The 18,485-nt window shown below is 55.0% G+C and overlaps 1 protein-coding gene across 1 annotated transcript in view; it reads left to right on the top strand.

Annotated features, from left to right (window-relative positions):
* The window catches only part of MIER2 (MIER family member 2), a 31,781-nt gene extending 14,324 nt beyond the window's left edge, over positions 1 to 17,457 (top strand). Inside the window, exons 4-10 of the mRNA XM_025367703.1 lie at positions 3,158 to 3,283; positions 3,935 to 4,058; positions 4,598 to 4,689; positions 6,384 to 6,453; positions 16,568 to 16,719; positions 17,109 to 17,190; positions 17,312 to 17,457. Of these exons, the coding sequence (XP_025223488.1) occupies positions 3,158 to 3,283; positions 3,935 to 4,058; positions 4,598 to 4,689; positions 6,384 to 6,453; positions 16,568 to 16,719; positions 17,109 to 17,190; positions 17,312 to 17,457 (792 nt within the window). The remainder of the gene's footprint in view (positions 1 to 3,157; positions 3,284 to 3,934; positions 4,059 to 4,597; positions 4,690 to 6,383; positions 6,454 to 16,567; positions 16,720 to 17,108; positions 17,191 to 17,311) is intronic.
* Positions 17,458 to 18,485: the final 1,028 nt, after the last annotated feature.

Raw genomic sequence — 18,485 nt, 5'->3', positions numbered from 1 at the left:
CCACTACCGTGCCTGGCTAACTTGTAGTTTTAGTAGAGATGAGGTTTTACCATGTTGGCCAGGCTGGTCTTGAACTCCTGACCTCAACGTGATCCTGCCACCTCAGCCTCCCAAAATGCTTGGAATATAGGCAGGAGCCATGTCCGGCCAGTTTCTGTCTTTTAAGGGAGACATTAATCTCTTGTGATAGGCTCTTATGGTTGAAGTACAAACATAGCCTCAGATCTGTTGTTGAAAAAGGTAAGAGTATTTAACAGCTTTTCAGATAATTGTGGGTATTCTTCCTTGATGCTACAGCCAAACTCATCAAGTGGGAGTTTTGTAGAGAGTAGTTGTGGAATCTGAGACCATATCAGTGAACCTCATCGTTCAAGAGGCAGAAAAGTCCATGACTGGGGTCCAGCTGAGTGGGTTCCGGTGCTGGCTCTCTCACTGGCTCGCTGTGTCCTCGCAGGGTGGACAGAGAACAAGAGGGAGCCCTCTGGTGTTTTTGTTAAAAGGACACTAATCCTGTTGGATCAGGGCCCCACCCTCATGGCCTCGTCAAACCTTAATTACCTCTGTAAAGGCCCTGTATAGTCATGTTGGGGGTTAAGGTTGACTGTAACAGTTAATACCACCACCAGCCTTATCACAAGTTTTTTAAATATTGGAAAGTTGGTAAGTTCATGTTGTCAAACCTAAGTTTTTCAAAATCTTGAGTTTTACCTGCGGCAGTTACGGTCAGCTGTTTCCTTTGAAGTTATGGTCAGCTGTTTCCTTTGAAGCTGTTTGTATGAAGCCCCCTGGCTTGCATACAAGGCAGCGCCTGCCAGGTGCCTGTCTAAGCGACTGTAGTTGGCCAGCATTCTTTGAGGTGAAACGCCCAGGAACAGCCTCTTCGCCTCATCACTCATTCCATGCATGTGGTTCCTTGAAGGAACCACCTCGCTTTGGTATGCGGCAGGTGCATGCTGCATGCTTCCCACGCCCTCACAGCACATGGAAACATCTGCGCAGGATGAGGCTTAACAAAATGCTCATTTTGTCCAGCACCTTCTTTTATTGTTTTTTGAGATGGAGTCTTGCTCTCGTCACCAAGGCTGGAGTGCAGTGGCGCAATCTCGGCTCACTGCAAACTCTGCTTCCAAGGTTCAAGTGATTCTTCTCCCTCAGCCTCCCGAGTAGCTGGGATTACGGGAACCCACCACCGCGCCTGGCTAATTTTTGTATTTTTGGTAGAGACAGGGTTTCTCCATGTTGGCCAGGCTGGTCTCAAACTCCTGATCTTGTGATCCACCTGCCTCGGCCTCCCAAAGTGCTGGGATTACAGGCTTGAGCCACCGTGCCCGGCTGTCCTTCCAGCATCCAGCATCTTCTGAAGTGAAGCTGGGGTGTTTGCTTTTGGTCTGTGAGGAATGTGACAGCAGTGACAGCAGGGGTGCACCAGCCGTGGCTTCCACAGAGCCCTGGGCTCTTGCCGGCTGCCGATGCTGCACCATCAGTGCAGGCATCAATGAAGCCAAAAACAGAAATCACGGCTGAGTGTTCTTAGGAAAGGGGCTTCACCTCGGGCTACTCTGGAGAGGTCCAGGCAACCCAAGGGCCTCTGGACCAGTGCGTCAGCCTTCCCGCCTGCATAATCCTGAAGGTAATGGGCATACAGAATCTGTTCTGTCCACGGGGTCCTGTGAGAACAAAAGGGGGACTCGGTACAGATGTTCCACCTGGGGAAGGGCTGGGACTAGGCTGGGAAGTTTCTTTCTATTCTTTTCTTTTTTTTTTTGAAACGGGGTCTCGCTCTGTCGCCCAGGCTGGAGTGCAGTGGCGCGATCTCGGCTCACTGCAAGCTCCGCCTCCCGGGTTCACACCATTCTCCTGCCTCAGCCTCCTGAGTTACTGGGACTACAGGTGCCCGCAGCCACGCCTGGCTAGTTTTTTGTATTTTTAGTAGAGATAGGGTTTCGCCGTGTTAGTCAGGATTGTCTCAATCTCCTCAGCTTGTGGTCTGTCCGCCTCGGCCTCCCTAAGTGCTGGGATTACAGGTGTGAGCCACCGCGCCCAGCTAGTCTGGGAGATTTCTGTGTGAACTTGAAGCCCCCAGAATGAGTCTGGGCAGGAGCTGGGGTGGAGGGGAGGCCAGTGCTGACATCTTGAGAGAATGAGAGGGAGTGTTCAGGAAGTTGGAAGCTGAAAGTGTGACCCACAGGGGTCAGGGTAGAGTCTGAGCCGGCAGGACTAGCCTCTGTGGAGTAGAGGCTCACACAAGGGAGGACAGAAGGATTTGAAAGCAACGGTGGAGAGAATGATAGTTCGTATCTCTTCCTTCCCAGGAATTACACACCTTATTGCTACTTCTTGTCATGTTGCGTTGGCTTAGAGCATCACAACAGTGTTTCTTCTTTTTTATTTTTTATTTTGAGACAGATTCTCACTTTGCCACCCAGGCTGGAGTGCAGTGGTGTGATCTTGGCTCACTACACCCTCCATCTCCCGAGTACAAGTGATTCTCATGCTTCAGCCTCCCGAGTAGCTGAGACTACAGGCGGGCGTCACCAAGCACAGCTAATTTTTGTATTTTTAGTAGAGACGGTTTTGCCATGTTGCCCAGGCTGGTCTCGAACTCCTGGCCTTAAGTGATCCGCCTGCCTTGGCATCCCAAAATACTGGGATTACGGGTGTGAGCCACTGTGTCCGGCTTATTTGTGTAGTTTTCTGAGGGTTCTTTTTTTTTTTTTTTTAAATCAGGAATAGATGTCGGATTCTACCAAATGCCTTTTTCAGATACCTTTTTTCACCTTTGATATATTGATGTGCAATTACAATAGTAAATTGCCAGATGTCACAGCATCCTTGTATTCTTGTAATTCACCCTGTGTCGCACCATCCTTGTATTCCTGTAATTCACCCTGTGCAAGGAGGCATTGTGGGCAGGGTGGTGCCCTCTTCCCTGGCCAGTGACCCCTAGGCTCTGGTGCCTCTCTGAGGGATTGTGAAGGAGCTCTTGGATGAAAGACTGGGCCTGAGGTCTGGCTGGAGAGTGCTGCCATGCGGGGAGTTGATGTGGGTGTGACAGAGTGGCCCTGGTTGTGGCCAACGAGGCTCAGGCAAGAGGACGGGGACAAGAACCCCCAGAGCAGCCCCTCCTGATGGGGCCCTGTTCCCTTCCCCACCTCAGAGCAACGACATGCCCTTTGATGAGCTGCTTGCACTCTATGGCTACGAGGCATCAGACCCCATTTCAGACCGGGAGAGTGAGGGTGGTGACGTGGCCCCCGACCTCCCGGACATGACCCTGGACAAGGTGAGTGAGCGCCCTTCCTGGAACTGGCCCCAGAAGTTCCAGAAGAAGGTGGGGGCCTGGGGCTGCCTCTCTGCAAGGGGGTGTTCAGTGAGAAGAGGCACAAAGGCTCCCAGAACAAGTAGAATGTAGCTACCTGTGACCACTCCCCCGGGGTTGGAATGGCCACGGGCATGGGGCTGGACCGTAGCCTTAACCCCGGGCCACAGGTCATTCTGGCTTGGGTGGGTGGAGGGGCACGTCGGGGCCTCCCCAGGACTAGTCTTTCTGCCATTCCGTACCCAGAGGTCACAGGTTGAGAGTTGGGTGTTGGGAGCAGGGGAGGGCTGCATTGCAGAAGGTTAAAACCAAATGCACAGGCAGAGAAAGAGCCACGCACTCTGGGCACGTGCCCCGTGGCAGCTCTCACTGTCTCCAGCTCTGGTGACGGGGTGTGGGCTCCCACGTGTCCCCGTCTCATCCCTGCTCCCCCGATGCTGTGCCCCCTCGGTGGCGTCTCCACCTCCATTTCCTTATCTGCAGAATGGGAATAGCGGCCCCACGTGAGCCTCAGGGCCCTCCCAGTGTCTTTATTGTTGTTATCATTAGTGATATTGCGAGATTGTTAAACTGTAAAATGTTCTTTACTTTTTTTTTTTTTTTTTTTTTTTAAAGGAACAAATAGCAAAGGATTTGCTTTCAGGGGAAGAAGAGGAAGAGACACAGTCATCTGCTGACGACCTCACCCCGTCCGTGACCTCCCACGAGGCCTCCGACCTCTTCCCTAACCGGAGTGGATGTAGGTGACTCTGTCCCCATCCTCCACCGCAGCCAGGCCCGCTGCCAGGCAGTCGTGATGCTTGATGAAGGGTCCTTGGGCTGACACAGGCCAGGAACTCATCACAGTTGAGGGCATCTGCCTGGTGGGAAGTGTCAGCAGCCCTGGGGGTGCTTTGTTCTCCCCTGCGCTGGCCAGTGAGCCTGGACTCTCAGAGCGATTCGGTTTCAACAAGCAGGGAACATGTTGGTTCCCCTAGCAGATCCAGGGACAGCATCCCCAGGACCGTCCTCCCTCACAAGCCTCTGTGCTGGCTTTCCTGGGAACTGAGGGCTCGGGGCCCAGCGGTGCAGCAGCCGCCTAGAAGGGAAGGCCTCTGTCTTCAAAGGTGCATCCTGGGTCGTGGGTCCTGGGCCCATCTGTGTACCCAGCGTCTGGCCAGGGAGAGGGTCACGGCCTGGGGATCAGGTGGATGGAGAGTGGGAGTGGAGGGTCTTTGCCCAGAGGAGGGGTTGTACGGGCCGCAGGACCCTGGGGGACCTGCCTCTGTTTTCCCAAAGCTCATTTCCTGGCTGATGAAGACAAAGAGCCTGGCTCTTCTGCCTCCTCCGACACCGAGGAGGACTCTCTTCCTGCCAACAAATGTAAGAAGGTGCGTGGCTCTGCCGTGTCCCCAGCCTGGCATCCCAGCCGTGGCTCTGCCGTGTCCCCATCCTGGCATCCCGGCCATGGCTCTGTGGTGTCCCCAGCCTGGCATCCCGGCCGTGGCTCTGCGGTGTCCCCAGCCTGGCATCCCAGCCGTGGCTCTGCCGTGTCCCCAGCCTGGCATCCCGGCCGTGGCTCTGCGGTGTCCCCAGCCTGGCATCCCGGCCGTGGCTCTGCCGTGTCCCCAGCCTGGCATCCCGGCCGTGGCTCTGCGGTGTCCCCAGCCTGGCATCCCGGCCGTGGCTCTGCCGTGTCCCCAGCCTGGCATCCCGGCCGTGGCTCTGCGGTGTCCCCAGCCTGGCATCCCGGCCGTGGCTCTGCCGTGTCCCCAGCCTGGCATCCCGGCCGTGGCTCTGCGGTGTCCCCAGCCTGGCATCCCGGCCGTGGCTCTGCGGTGTCCCCAGCCTGGCATCCCGGCCGTGGCTCTGCGGTGTCCCCAGCCTGGCATCCCGGCCGTGGCTCTGCGGTGTCCCCAGCCTGGCATCCCGGCCGTGGCTCTGCGGTGTCCCCAGCCTGGCATCCCGGCCGTGGCTCTGCGGTGTCCCCAGCCTGGCATCCCGGCCGTGGCTCTGCGGTGTCCCCAGCCTGGCATCCCGGCCGTGGCTCTGCGGTGTCCCCAGCCTGGCATCCCGGCCGTGGCTCTGCGGTGTCCCCAGCCTGGCATCCCGGCCGTGGCTCTGCGGTGTCCCCAGCCTGGCATCCCGGCCGTGACTCTGCCTTGTCCCCAGCCTGGCATCCCGGCCGTGGCTCTGCGGTGTCCCCATCCTGGCATCCCGGCCGTGGCTCTGCGGTGTCCCCAGCCTGGCATCCCGGCCGTGGCTCTGCCGTGTCCCCATCCTGGCATCCCGGCCGTGGCTCTGCGGTGTCCCCATCCTGGCATCCCGGCTGTGGCTCTGCCGTGTCCCCATCCTGGCATCCCGGCCGTGGCTCTGCGGTGTCCCCAGCCTGGCATCCCAGCCGTGGCTCTGCCGTCTCCCCAGCCTGGCATCCCGGCCGTGGCTCTGCGGTGTCCCCAGCCTGGCATCCCGGCCGTGGCTCTGTGGTGTCCCCAGCCTGGCATCCCGGCCGTGACTCTGCCTTGTCCCCAGCCTGGCATCCCGGCCGTGGCTCTGCGGTGTCCCCAGCCTGGCATCCCGGCCGTGGCTCTGCAGTGTCCCCAGCCTGGCATCCCGGCCGTGGCTCTGCGGTGTCCCCAGCCTGGCATCCTGGCCGTGGCTCTGCCGTCTCCCCAGCCTGCCGTCCTGGCCACAGTAACCGAAGCTGGGTCCTGCTGAGCCCTCTCCCTGAGTTTGTGCCTCTTCTTAGAGGACGTGCTGCTCAACCTCAGGGTGGGCTGGGACCGGCTCCAGGTGCTTTGGACTGGAGCCTGGGTCCCTGCTGCTGACCCAGAGTGTTTGTCCTCCGACATCGTGTCTGGGTCTTTGTCAGGCCGGGCGTCAGGACACAGCCCCCTCACATACCCAGGCCTCTGCCTCCCACCCTCAGACCCCAGAACTGGGCATCAGCAGGTAGACTGCACAGATGGGTCTGGGGTCTGGGCAGCGGCCCCTCCATCTGAGCCCGCCACAGCACGCTGCAGCCAGCCTCCCGCCCGGCTTGCGTGCTCCTCAGTGTACTGATTCTCAGGCCCTTGCTTTGCAGGAGATCATGGTGGGACCTCAGTTCCAAGCTGACCTCAGCAACCTGCACTTGAACCGGCACTGTGAGAAGAGTAAGTAGGGCCTGGGGAGAGGAGGCGAAACCCACTTCTGCTGGGGAGTGGCCTGACTGGACGTCGGACCCTCGAACAGTCTTGTCAGGTCCCTGCCTGCGTCGCTCACTGGGGCAGCTGAGCCTGTGGCTGGAGGAGGTGGGACGCTCTCTTGGCTGCAGTGGGCCTGTCGCTGCCTGCCCCTGCCCAGCTCGGTCCCTCCCTCAGAGTCTGCTTCCGTCACCCTGTGCAGCCAGACCCTCAGCAGCCCATCCCGCCCCTGACCCAGCCCTGCCCCGCCCTTGACTCCAGCCGTCTCCCCCCAGCCAGGGCTGTGGCGTTCGATGGCTCTGTGCCAGGTTAGACAGTTCTCCAGAGAGACCTGCCGGGTGTTGCGGTGCGCCCCTGCCTTCTCCGCTCCTCTTCAGGGCACTCCCTTTCCTGGACCTGATCTTTGTCTCTTTCCCGCTAGAGTTCAGAACCGAGCCTCTCTTGCCCCTTCAAGGCATGGAGTCACGTGCCCATTGACTTGGGTCTCGTTTGTCTTGCCCTGGAGCCCTCGCAGGCCCTGGGCCAGTGCTCCTAGCTCCGGAACCTTCTCCACGGTGATTCAGTGGTTGAGACTGGCGGTGGGAAGGGATAGGCAGGTGCAGCAGGAGTGCCGAGTCCAGGGAGACAGGGACCCTCCGTGAAGAGAAGCCATCCTCCTGGGGCTGGTGGGAGGTGCCCTGTGTGAGAAGAGGATGGAGCCAGGAAGGCGCAGCCAAGCTGCTGGGACATCCAGAAGGCAGGGTCAGAGGGGACACATGGGACCCTCACCCAGAGTCCCTGGCCTTGGGGTCTGTCATCAGGGCCCTTTCCCCACTCTGACTCACCCCCCATGAGGGTGCCCTGTCCGGAGCAGCCAGAACTTCTTCATCCCGTGGGATGCCAGCTGGCCCCTACCCCTCGGTATAACGCCTGTGTCATTCGAGTCGTCTGCGTGGTTGTGTGTGTCTTGTGTATTGCCCTGTGGTCCTTGGTTTGGATGCCCTGGTTGTGTGTGTCTTGTGTGTGGCATCCTGGTCCTTGGTTTGGATGCCCTGGTTGTGTGTGTCTTGTGTGTGGCATCCTGGTCCTTGGTTTGGATACCACATTTACCCACGCTTTCTGCCGTGGGCTGTGGTCGCCGTTGATTCAGTTGTGGGCTGTGAACGCCCTCGTGTGGGTTGTTAGTGGACATAAGCACTTGGTACTTGATGGACAGCGGGGAGTGGCGTGGTGGATGTGTGCTTAGGGCCACGCTTGAGTTTCTCACTGGTGATTTGTGGGGGTTGGTGGTTGATGGACGACGGGGAGTGGCGTGGTGGATGTGTGCTTAGGGCCATGCTTGAGTTTCTCACTGGTGATTTGTGGGGGTTGCTCCACATTCTCGGTGTTTGCCGCCGAGGGTGAATTTGCCTGAGTTTTACCCTCCTGGTGGATACGGACTCTTGTTCCGTTGTGGCTTTAATTGGCATTTCCCGCCGGTGTCCTGGCCGTTTGAATGTTCTCTCTTTGCGTGCTCAGAGCTTCCCCCCGTTTTGGTGTCTTTCTCTTTCGGGTTTGTAGTCGTTCACATGTTCCGGAAACCAGTCTTGGTGGGCTCTGCTCCTGTGTCCTCCGGCTTGGGGCTTGCCCATTGACTCTCAGTGATGTCTTTAATTTTAATATAGTCCAACTTACCAATCTTTATTTGAATAATAATTGTTTGTGTTCTATTTGAGGAGTGTTTGCTTACCCTCAGGCTCCCGACGATATTCTTCCATGCTTCCTTCTAGAAGATTTATTGTTTTTCCTTTCACATTTAAAGCTGTAATCCAACTTAGTTTAAATTTTGGTGCATGGTGGCCGGGTGGGTGGCTCACACGTGTAATTCCAGCACTTCGGGGGGCCAAGGCGGGAAGATTACTTGAGGTCAGGAGATTGAGACCAGCCTGGCCAACATGGTGAAACCCTGTCTCTACTGAAAATACAAAAATTAGCCGGGCATAGTGGCGGGCGCCTGTAATCCCATTGGGAGACTGAGGTAGGAGAATTTCTTGAACCGCAAGGCAGTGGTTGCAGTGAACTGAGATTGCACCACTGCACTCCAGCCTGGGCCACAGAGCAAGACTGTCTCAAAAAAATAAAAAGTAAATAAATTTTGGCGTGCGGCATGAGGTGGTGTGAAGTATGGGTTAGGGTTAGGTATTTTTTTCCACGTGGCTGTGCAGTTGCTCCAGCACCATCTACGGTGTGAGCACCATCTATGGGTTAGGGTTAGATATTTTTTTCCATGTGGCTGTGCGGTTGCTTTAGCACCGTATATTGAAAAGACCATGGCTGGGCACGGGGGCTCACGCCTGTAATCCCAGCACTTTCGGAGGCTGAGGCGTGTGGATCACCCGAGGTCAGGAGTTTGAAACCAGCCTGGCCAACATGGCAAAACCTTGTCTCTACTAAAAATACAAAAATTAGCCGGGAGTGGTGACGCACACCTGTAATCCCAGCTACTTGGGAAGCTGAGGCAGGAGAATCGCTTGAACCTGGGAGGCGGAGGTTGCAGTGAACTGAGGTCACATCACTGAACTCCAGCTTGAGCGACAGAGCAAGACTCCGTCTCAAAAATAAAAACAACAAAAGCCCATTCTCTCCCCCACTGAGTTGCAGCGATGCGTCTGTGATAAATGAGGTGCCTGTAGGTGTTTCTTGTCTCACCCCGAGTCATCACCATCGTCTCAGTTATTACAGGTTTACAGGGAAGTCCGAGGTGGTGCAGGTCTTCCAACTTTGTAAGTTTTCGTTGCATATCTATATCAGTTACTTATTTATTTTTTTTGAGGCGGAGTTTTGCTCTTGTTGCCCCGGCTGGAATGCAGTGGTGCTATCTGAGCCCACTGCAACCTCCATCTCCAAGGTTTAAGCGATTCTCCTGCCTCAGTCTCTTGAGTAGCTGGGATTACAGGCATGCACCACCACACTCGTCTAATTTTGTATTTTTAGCAGAGACGGGGTTTCTCCATGTTGGTCTGGCTGGTCTCGAACTCCTGACCTCAGGTGATCCTCCTGCCTCGGCCTCCCAAAGTGCTGGGATTACAGGCATGAGCCACTGCGCCCGGCCACATATCTGTGTAAGTTTTAAGATTAAAACTTATTTTTTTGGCAACCGACAAGTGTTAATTTTTTTTTTTTTTTTTTTTTGAGGTGGAGTCTTGCTCTGTTGCCCAGGCTGGAGTGCAGTGGTATAATCTCAGCTCACTGCAACCTGTGCCTCCTGGGCTCAAGCAGTTCTCCTGCCTCAGCCTCCCGAGTAACTGGAATTACAGGTGCCAGCCACCACGCCTGGATAATTTTTGTATTTTTAGCAGAGATGGGGTTTCACCATGTTAGCCAAGCTGGTCTCAAGCTCCCGACCTCAGGTGACGCACCCGCCTCGGCCTCCCAAAGCGCTGGGATTACAGGCGTGAGCCACCGTGCCTGGCCCATACATTGATTTTCAAACATTAAATTAACTGCACGGTGGAATAAACGCGCTGCCTGGCCGTGAAGTGTTCTCTGTGGTGTTTGTGTATCACGTGCACTCAGTCCTCATTATTTGTGGATTCTGTACTGGGGAGTTGCCTGCTTGCTAAAATGTATTTGAAACCTCAAATCAGAACTCGCGACACTTTTATGGTCAGGTGCCAGCAGATGTGTGTAGCGTGGCAGCGAAGGTGAGTAACCTGAGTGCATTTCCAGCTGAGGTGGGACAAGGTGCTGCTCTGTCTCGTCTCTCAGCCCTTTTACTGCGAGCAAGCGCCTTTCCTGGCGTGTGCTTAATGCCATTTTCCACATCGTTGTGCTTTCTGTGGGCGAATTTACGGTTTAACATGGCACCTAAATGTGGTGCCGACGTTCTGTCTGGTGTTCCTAAGTGGAAGAAGGCTATGATGTGCCTTTCAGAGAAAATTCGAGAAACTCCAGTCAGGCGTGAGCTCTGGTACTGCTGGCCGTGAATTCAGCGTGCATGAATCCATAGGTAGATTCAATGAGACGGTGGTCCCCATCCTTGTTTGGCACCAGGGGCTGGTTTCGTGGAAGACAGTTTTTCCACGGATGGTGGAGTAGGGGGCGTGGTTTCAGGAGGAAACCGTTCCTCTTCAGATCATCAGGCATTAGATTCTCATAAGGAGTGCGCAGCCTGCAGCCCTGGCGTGTGCAGTTCGCAGTGGGATTTGCGCTCCTATGAGGATCTGATGCCACCACTGATCTGACAGGAGGTGGAGGTCAGGCAGTGACGCTGGCTCTCCCGCCGCTCACCTCCCGCTCTCCCGCCGCTCACCTGCTTGCCTGCTGCTCGCCTCCTGCTGTGCGGCCAGTTCCTAACAGGCTGTGGACCATTAGTGGTCTATGGTCTGGGGGTTGGGAACCCCTGCAATAACATAGTTTTTAAAATTTAAATGTTATTTATATATCTTTTTTTAATTTAAATTTTATTTATCTTTTTTAAATTTAAATTTTATTTATTTATTTATCTATTTATTTTTTAGACAGTCTTGCTCTGTCACCCAGGCTGGAGTGCCCTACTGCGATCTTGGCTCACTGCAGCCTCTGTTCCCAGGCTCAAGTGATTCTCGTGCTGCAGTCTCCTGAGTAGCTGGGGCGACAGATTTGTGCCACCACACACCAGAAAAGTTTGTGTGTGTGTGTTTTGTAGAGACCAAGTTTCATCTTGTTGCCCAGGCTGGTCTCAAACTCCTGGCCTCAAGTGATTTGTCCGCCGCGGCCCCCCAGAGTGCTGGAGTTACTCTCATGAGCCACTGCACCCAGCCTGCACTAGGCATCTTCGAGTGGACGTCGGAAACAAGTTTATGTATTGATTGGTTGATGAAAATGCTGTATTTCCCCTGGGGCAGTGATTACATGCTCGCCGTGAGCACCTGGATTAACGGAAATCAGCACATAGGTATCTAATGCCTGCCTTCCTCAGTGTGATGTGCTCACATTTACGATTTTTGCATGTATGTTCATGGAGGTACTGGCCTGTCCTTTTATTTTTATTTGTCCGTGTCTGGTTTTGGTACCAGAGTTATGCCGCTTTCATGAATGTGTTTGGAAGTGTGCCTTTTTCCTAACCTCTGGAGGAATTATTCTTTAAAATGTAAGAGGCTGGGAGTGGTGGCCCACGCCTGTAATCCCAGCACTTTGGGAGGCTGAGGCGGGTGGATCACGAGGTCAGGAGTTCGAGAACAGCGTGACCAACATGGTGAAACCCTGTTTCTACTAAAAATACAAAAATTAGCTGAGCATGTAAAAATTTTGTAAAAATACAAAAACTAGTGCGCACCTGTAATCCCAGCTACTCAGGAGGCTGAGGCAGGAGAATCACTTGAACCCGAGAGGCGGAGGTTGCAGTGAGCCGAGATCGCTCCATTGCACTCCAGCCTGGGTGACAGAGCGAGATTCCATCTCAGAAAAAACAAAAACAGAAAAAGAGTTTTATCAATTGTATTACTCTTTACAAAGAACAAACTTTAGCCTTGTTCATGTCTATTGCTGGATTTCTGTTTTTTACTTTTTTTGTGTGACAGGGTCTCACTCTGTTGCCCAGGCTGGAGTGCAGTGGTGCAATTTTGACTCACTGGAAACTCTGCCTCCCGGATTCAAGCGATTCTCCCGCCGCAGCCTCCTGAGTAGCTGGAATTACAGGCACCTGCCACTGCGCCCGGCTAATTTTTGTATTTTTAGTAGAGATGGGGTTTCACTATGTTGGCCAGCCTGGTCTCGAACTCCAGACCTCAGGTGATCCATCCACCTCGGCCTCCCAAAGTGCTGGGATTACAGGCGTGAGCCACTGCGCCTCGCTCTTTTACTGATTTTTAATTGAGTTGCACTGTGGTCAGAAAACATACTCTGTGATTTCAGGTCTTTGAAATTGATTACACCTTGCTTTGTGACCAGTATTTGATCTATCTTGGAAAATGTTTTACGTGTCTGAAAGGAATGTGCGTTGTGCAGTTGTTGGGTGCAGGTTTCCGCGTATTTCCCATGGATCCGTTGGGTAATTGCTGTTCACATCGTCTGTATTCTCACTTAGTTTTTTTGGCTGCTTGTTCTATTTACGGAAATATTGTTAGTGACCTCTGATTGTGGATCGTCTATTTCCTCTTTTTAATTCTGTCCATTGTTACTTCACTTGGCAGCTTTGTTATTAGGTGCATACACACATTAAGATTGCTTTGTCTTCGTGTCGAATTGTTTCTTTTACGATTGTGACATGTCTCTGTAGTGATACTTCTTACCGAAAGTAAGTGCTTTATCTGCCCTCAGTGTGACCACAGCAGCTTTTTGTTGGTTTAGTGTTTGCGTGGTTTTTTCCCATTCGTTTTACCATTCTAGATTCCTATATTTGAAGTGTATTTTCTGTAAATGGCACATGTTTAGATCTTGTTTTTGAGGCAGAGTCTCTGCAGTGCAGTGGCATAATCTCACTGCAGCCTCCACCTCCCTGGTTCAAGCAATTCTTCCACCTCAGCCTCCCAAGTAGCTGCGGTTACAGGCGCCCGCCACCGTGCCCAGCTAATTTTTGTATTTTTAGTAGCGATGGTGTTTCACCATGTTGGCCAGGCTGGTCTCAATCTCTAGACCTCAGGTGACCTGCCCACCTCGGCCTCCCAATGTGCTGGGATTACAGGCGTGAGCCACTGCACCTGGCCTGTTCTTTGTTTCTTAATTTTTTTATATCTTCTTTTGGATTAAATAGCTTTATTTTGTTCTCCTGTTACAGCTTATAAGTTTTAGTTTTAGTGCTTATTCTAGAGGTTACAATATGAATTATTGACTTATCACAGTCTACTTTTTTTTTGAGGTGGAGTCTTGCTCTGTTGCCCAGGCTGGAGTGCAGTGGTGTGGTCTCGACTCACTGCAACCTTTGCCTCCTGGGCTCAAGCGATTCTCCTGCCTCAGCCTCCCAAGTATCTGGGACTACAGGCACATACCACTATCCCCAGCTAATTTTTGTATTTTTAGTAGAGATGAGGTTTCACTGTGTTGGCCATGCTGATCTTCAACTCCTGACCTCCAGTGACCTTAGCCTCCCAAAGTGCTGACATTACAGGCGTGAGCCACCACACCGGGTCTCACAGCTTTAAATAAGTACATTCTGTTTCCTCTACAATGCACGAAACAGTTTAACTCAGTTTACCTGTCCCCTGACTTTTGTGCTATTATTAATTCTACATATCGGCCGGGCGTGGTGGCTCACACCTGTAATCCCAACCCTTTGGGAGGCCGAGGTGGGCAGACTGCCTGAGGTCAGGAGTTTGAGACCATCCTGGCCAACATGGTGAAACCCCGTCTCTACTAAAAATGCAAAAATTAGCCGGTCGTGGTGGCGGCGCCTGTAATCCCAGCTACTCAGGAGGCTGAGGCAGGAGAATGGCGTGAACCTGGGAGACGGAGGTTGCCGTGAGCCGAGATCGCAGCACTGCACTCCAGCCTGGGCAACAGAGCAAGACTCCGTCTCCAAACAAAAAAAAACCAACTACATATCACAAGATTGTAACACTGTTGTTCTGAACAGTGAACATTCTTTGTATTTATCCACATATTTCCTCCCGTTTCCGTTTGGGATCGTTTCCTTCAGCGCAGGGAACTTCCGTGGTAATAGCCCCTGTGCTTTCTTTCCGCGTTTCTATGCCTGAAAAGTGGTTTTTTGCTTTCGTTCTTTAAAGAATATTTTCACCGGCATATTTTTCTAGGTTTGCAGGGTGTTTTTCTTTCAAGACTTGAACAGTTTCATTCCATTGCTTTTTGGCTGTCGTCGTTTCTGTTAAGAAGTCAGAGGACCGTCTTACTGTTTCCTTTGACGTCATCGTGCCCTTTTTCTCTGCTAAATTTTGTTTCCTTTCCCCTCCTTTTATTTTATTTTATTTTTTACCAGTTTGACGCTGATGTGCCTGTGCACACATCTTTGTGTGTGCTTGTGTTTATCCTGAGTTTCCTGGCTCTGTGGGTTGGCATCAGTCGTGCACACATCTTTGTGTGTGCTTGTGTTTATCCTGAGTTTCCTGGCTCTGTGGGTTGGCATCAGTCATCAGTTTTGAAGAATTGTTGGCTATTATCTCTTCAGATTTTGTGCTGCCTCATTCTTTCCTTTTTCTGTGACTCATTTACACGTATCTTAGAGGTTGCTTAACTGTCTTATCCTAAACTGTGTTCTTTCTTTTTAGACTTCCGTTTTGGTCTTCTAAACATTGGTTTCCTTTTGATTCCACTAATTCTGCTTTGTGCTGTGTTCAGGCTGCTGGTGAAAACGCTGTTCGGTGGGTCCGTTCGGGTATATTGTATTTTCCAATCCTGGAAGGTGCTTGAGATTCTGTTCTATAAATTTCAAGTTTCTGCTGAGACCCTCCGGCTTTCTGTCCATTTCCGTAACGTGTTAATCCTAGTTAGACTGAAGTCTTCGTCTGCTGACTGTTAACGTCAGCTGTGTGTAGACCTGTTTTGTTGTCTGATGTTTTCTTGTTTTGTTTGTTTGAGATGGAGTCTCGCTCTTGTCGCCCAGGCTGGAGTGCAGCGGCACGATCTTGGCTCACTGTAACCTCCGCCTCCCAGGTTCAAGCAGTTCTCCTGCCTCAGCCTCCTGAGTAACTAATTTACAGGTGCCCGCCACCACGCCCGGCTAATTTTTGTATTTTTAGTAGAGAGGGGTTTTCGTCATGTTTGCCAGGCTGGTCTCGAACTCCTGACCTCAGGTGATCGCCCGCCTCAGCCTCCCAGAGTGCTGGTATTACAGGCGTGAGCCACCGCGCCCGGCCTTGTTTTCTTGTTTTATTCTGAGACAGGGTCTTGCTCTGTTGCCGAGGCCGAAGTGCAGTGGCGCAATCATGGCTCATTGCAGCCTCGACTCCTGGGCTCAGTCTCACCTTAGCCTCATCCCACCTTAGCTGGGACTACAGACGTGCCACTGTGCCTGGCTACTTCTGAAATTTTTTGTAGAGATGGAGTGGGCTGGTCTCAAACTCTGGCCTCAACGGATCCTCCCACTTCAGCCTCCCAAAGTGCTGGGATCAGGCCTGAGTCCTCACATCCCGTTAATGTTTTTCTCCCGTGTTTCACCCTTCACGTGAGGGTGGGTGATGAGGTAGGCCGTGAGAGACGGTCTGCTCTTTTCTTGGAGACCACCTCGGTCCACGCAGGGCTCAGGTGTTTGTGGAGACGGAGAAGGGTGGCTGTGGTGTCTGCCCGTTGTCCTCATGGGGGCCGTGGGCACCAGCGGAGGCCCCGCTTGGTGGGGCACAGCAGCGACCTGGAGCTAGTTACCGCGTCAGCTCCCGGCCGTGGAGACTCTCCCGTGTGGAGCTCTTTTCCCCAGTGCGTTTTTCACTTTTCTTCCTGTGTGCTGACTTTGTTTTTTATTTGTTGGTTTGCTTTGCTTGGGTTCCTGTGCCTCTTTCCTGGAGAATGGAGAGGTGCTGGCACTCGAGCCAGAGCTGGCCCTGAGCTCTCCCTGCTTTGTCCCCAGTCACGTCCCTCCCTTTGCTGAAAGCCAACTGCATCTGAGGTCGTGGACTTTTCCTCCCCTCTGTGGGCACATCTGCCACCGGCACCAGCTGCTGGGGCGGGACGTCTCCTCAGCGGTGATGCGCCTTCTGGCCATGGCTCCTGCGGTCCGGGGTTAGAGCGCGGCAGTGTCTGTGGCGGCCGCCGCTTGTCTCCCGGCCGCTCCCTCAGGCCTCTGCGTTTCCGTGGCTGGTGTGGCGGTGCAGCCCGAAGCCAGCCTCACCTCCCCGGGCTCGCTGCTCACAACCCGGCTGCGGAGCCCTCGCTCGGAGTCCCCCGCCCCGGTCTAGGCGCCCGCGGCTTCCTCTGCGCCCGGGGCTGGACCGCGCGCCCCCTGCTGGCCGCTCACGGCTCCCTCACGCGGTCGCTGCGACTCCGGCGTGTGCGGCGCCCGGAGCCTGCTCCGGACCCACGAGCACAGCAGCGCCCAGCCCAGGAGGAGCACCGCGATGGCGGCCGGGGCTGGGGAGAGGGAGGCCGGGACGCTGCCTCCTCCCTGTCACAGGGGCTGAGCTGGCGGCTCCGCGTGTCCTGGCGTGTGTGGGTGCAGATTGCGTGCCTGCAGCGTGACCTTTGCCCTCTGCTTGTGCAGTCTACGAGAATGAAGACCAGCTGCTCTGGGACCCCGGCGTCCTCCCCGAGAGGGAGGTGGAGGAGTTCCTGTACAGGGCGGTGAAGCGGCGTTGGCAGGAGATGGCTGGGCCGCAGCTCCCCGAGGGAGAAGCCGTGAAAGACAGTGAGCAGGTGGGGGCTGCCGTGCCGGGGGCAGGGGCTGAGGGCTGCAGCGGCGTGGGCCAGCGCTCACACCCCAGTGCCTCCGGGGGCCGGGCAGCGCAGAAGGGAGGGCAGGGGTCAGGTGTGCGGAGGCCTGGGCCCTGGAACAGCTACTCAGGTTGGGAGGGGACCAGTTAAAACCACGTATCGGGGAGGAGGTGTAGACGCCTCCGGGTGTCTCTGCGGGGGGTGTAGACACCCCTGATGTCACTCCCTGGATAGAGGTGTCGGTGGCCCTGACAGTGCTCGGGAGGGTGGTGTGGACGGCCCTTGATGCCACTCCCTGGATGGTACAGACAGTTCTTGCTGTGGGCTCCTGGGCTGTGCTCCTGGGAGGAACCACCACATCCTCTCCCCAGGCGCTGTACGAGTTGGTGAAATGCAACTTCAACGTGGAGGAGGCCCTGCGAAGGCTGCGGTTCAACGTGAAGGTGATCCGAGGTGAGCAGTGGCCTGGGCCCTTCTTCCGCTGCGGCCCCGCCCTGGGCACTGCTGACCCGTCTCCCCTCTGCTGTGGCCCACCCTGCGCGCTGCTGACCCGTCTCCCCGGCCGTTTTTGCAGATGGGCTCTGTGCTTGGAGTGAAGAGGAGTGCAGGAACTTTGAGCACGGCTTCCGCGTGCACGGAAAGAACTTTCACCTGATCCAGGCCAACAAGGTGCGGACTCCGCTGCCCTCCTCCTGCCAGGCTCCACCAGGGGCTTCTTGATCTGGGGAGGGGCTCAGGGTCGGAGGCACACAGCACACGGCCGACTGGAGGCCTCGTGTCCCGTGTCCCGTGTCCGCCTCCTCACGGCACGCCCATTGCTGTCTTCTGTAGTTGACTCTGCTGCCTTCTTGGGGCCCCTTTCCCGTCCCCGCAAGAACAAGGCTCTGGTTTTGGGAAAGAATGTGCCGAAAGCTGAACTCAGTAGTTTCTGCCTCACATTCCACCCCGGGGCCCTGGGCACCTCATCTTCATGTCTGTGTCCTCTGAGCAGAGCCTGCTGTCTCAGTGTCCAGCACTGACCCCACAGCAGAACCCCTGACCCCTGGGGACCAGGGGTCTCCTGTTCCCTCCTCCAGGGACCCAGGTCCTTCTGCCACCCGGGACACACCCCCACGGCAGGCAGGTGCTGCCGAGTGCCGGGGCCTTCTGCCCCCCCAGACCTTCCCCACGTCCTCTGGGTCTCTGTGTGGCTGCAGCAGCGCCCTCTGCCCTGCGGCTTCTTGAGCGATAACTTGCCAGCCAGCGTCTTGGCAGCCAGACATCTGAGGCGGAAACCCTTCCCGTGGCTCTGAGCGGTGGCTTCCCCGCCTCTGTCCGCGCCTCGCTTGGGCACTGAGCCCCTTCAGGACCAGTGGGCTGGGCCTGCTCGTTGCTGAGCCTTGCGTCTGCCTTGTGTCCTGGGGCCGTGCTCCATTTGGGGCCCGATGTCTTCCACTGAAGGGCTGGAGTGAGGAGGTGCCTGGCCAGGGCTGGTGGCACGGCCCAGGACGTTGCTCGAGTGACTGCGCGGTGCCGTGCACAGGAGCCGTGGACTGTCCTTGTCAGACTCCAGCACCACGTGGTGTTTTGATTGGAGACAGCTAGGGGAGGTGTGGCCGGAGTGTGGTGCTCCCGGGCTACACTCGAGCCCCTGTCAGTTTCTGTATCTCCAGGCCGTGTTTCTCTATCTCCGGGCCGTGTTTCTCTATCTCCGGGCCGTGTTTCTATATCTCCGGGCCGTGTTTCTGTATCTCCGGGCCGTGTTTCTG

Source organism: Theropithecus gelada, chromosome 19 (assembly GCF_003255815.1).
Source record: "Theropithecus gelada isolate Dixy chromosome 19, Tgel_1.0, whole genome shotgun sequence".
In the NCBI taxonomy this organism is placed as follows: Eukaryota; Metazoa; Chordata; class Mammalia; order Primates; family Cercopithecidae; genus Theropithecus; species Theropithecus gelada.
Note: the sequence above shows the minus strand (reverse complement) of the source record. Positions and strands in the feature narration are given on the sequence as shown.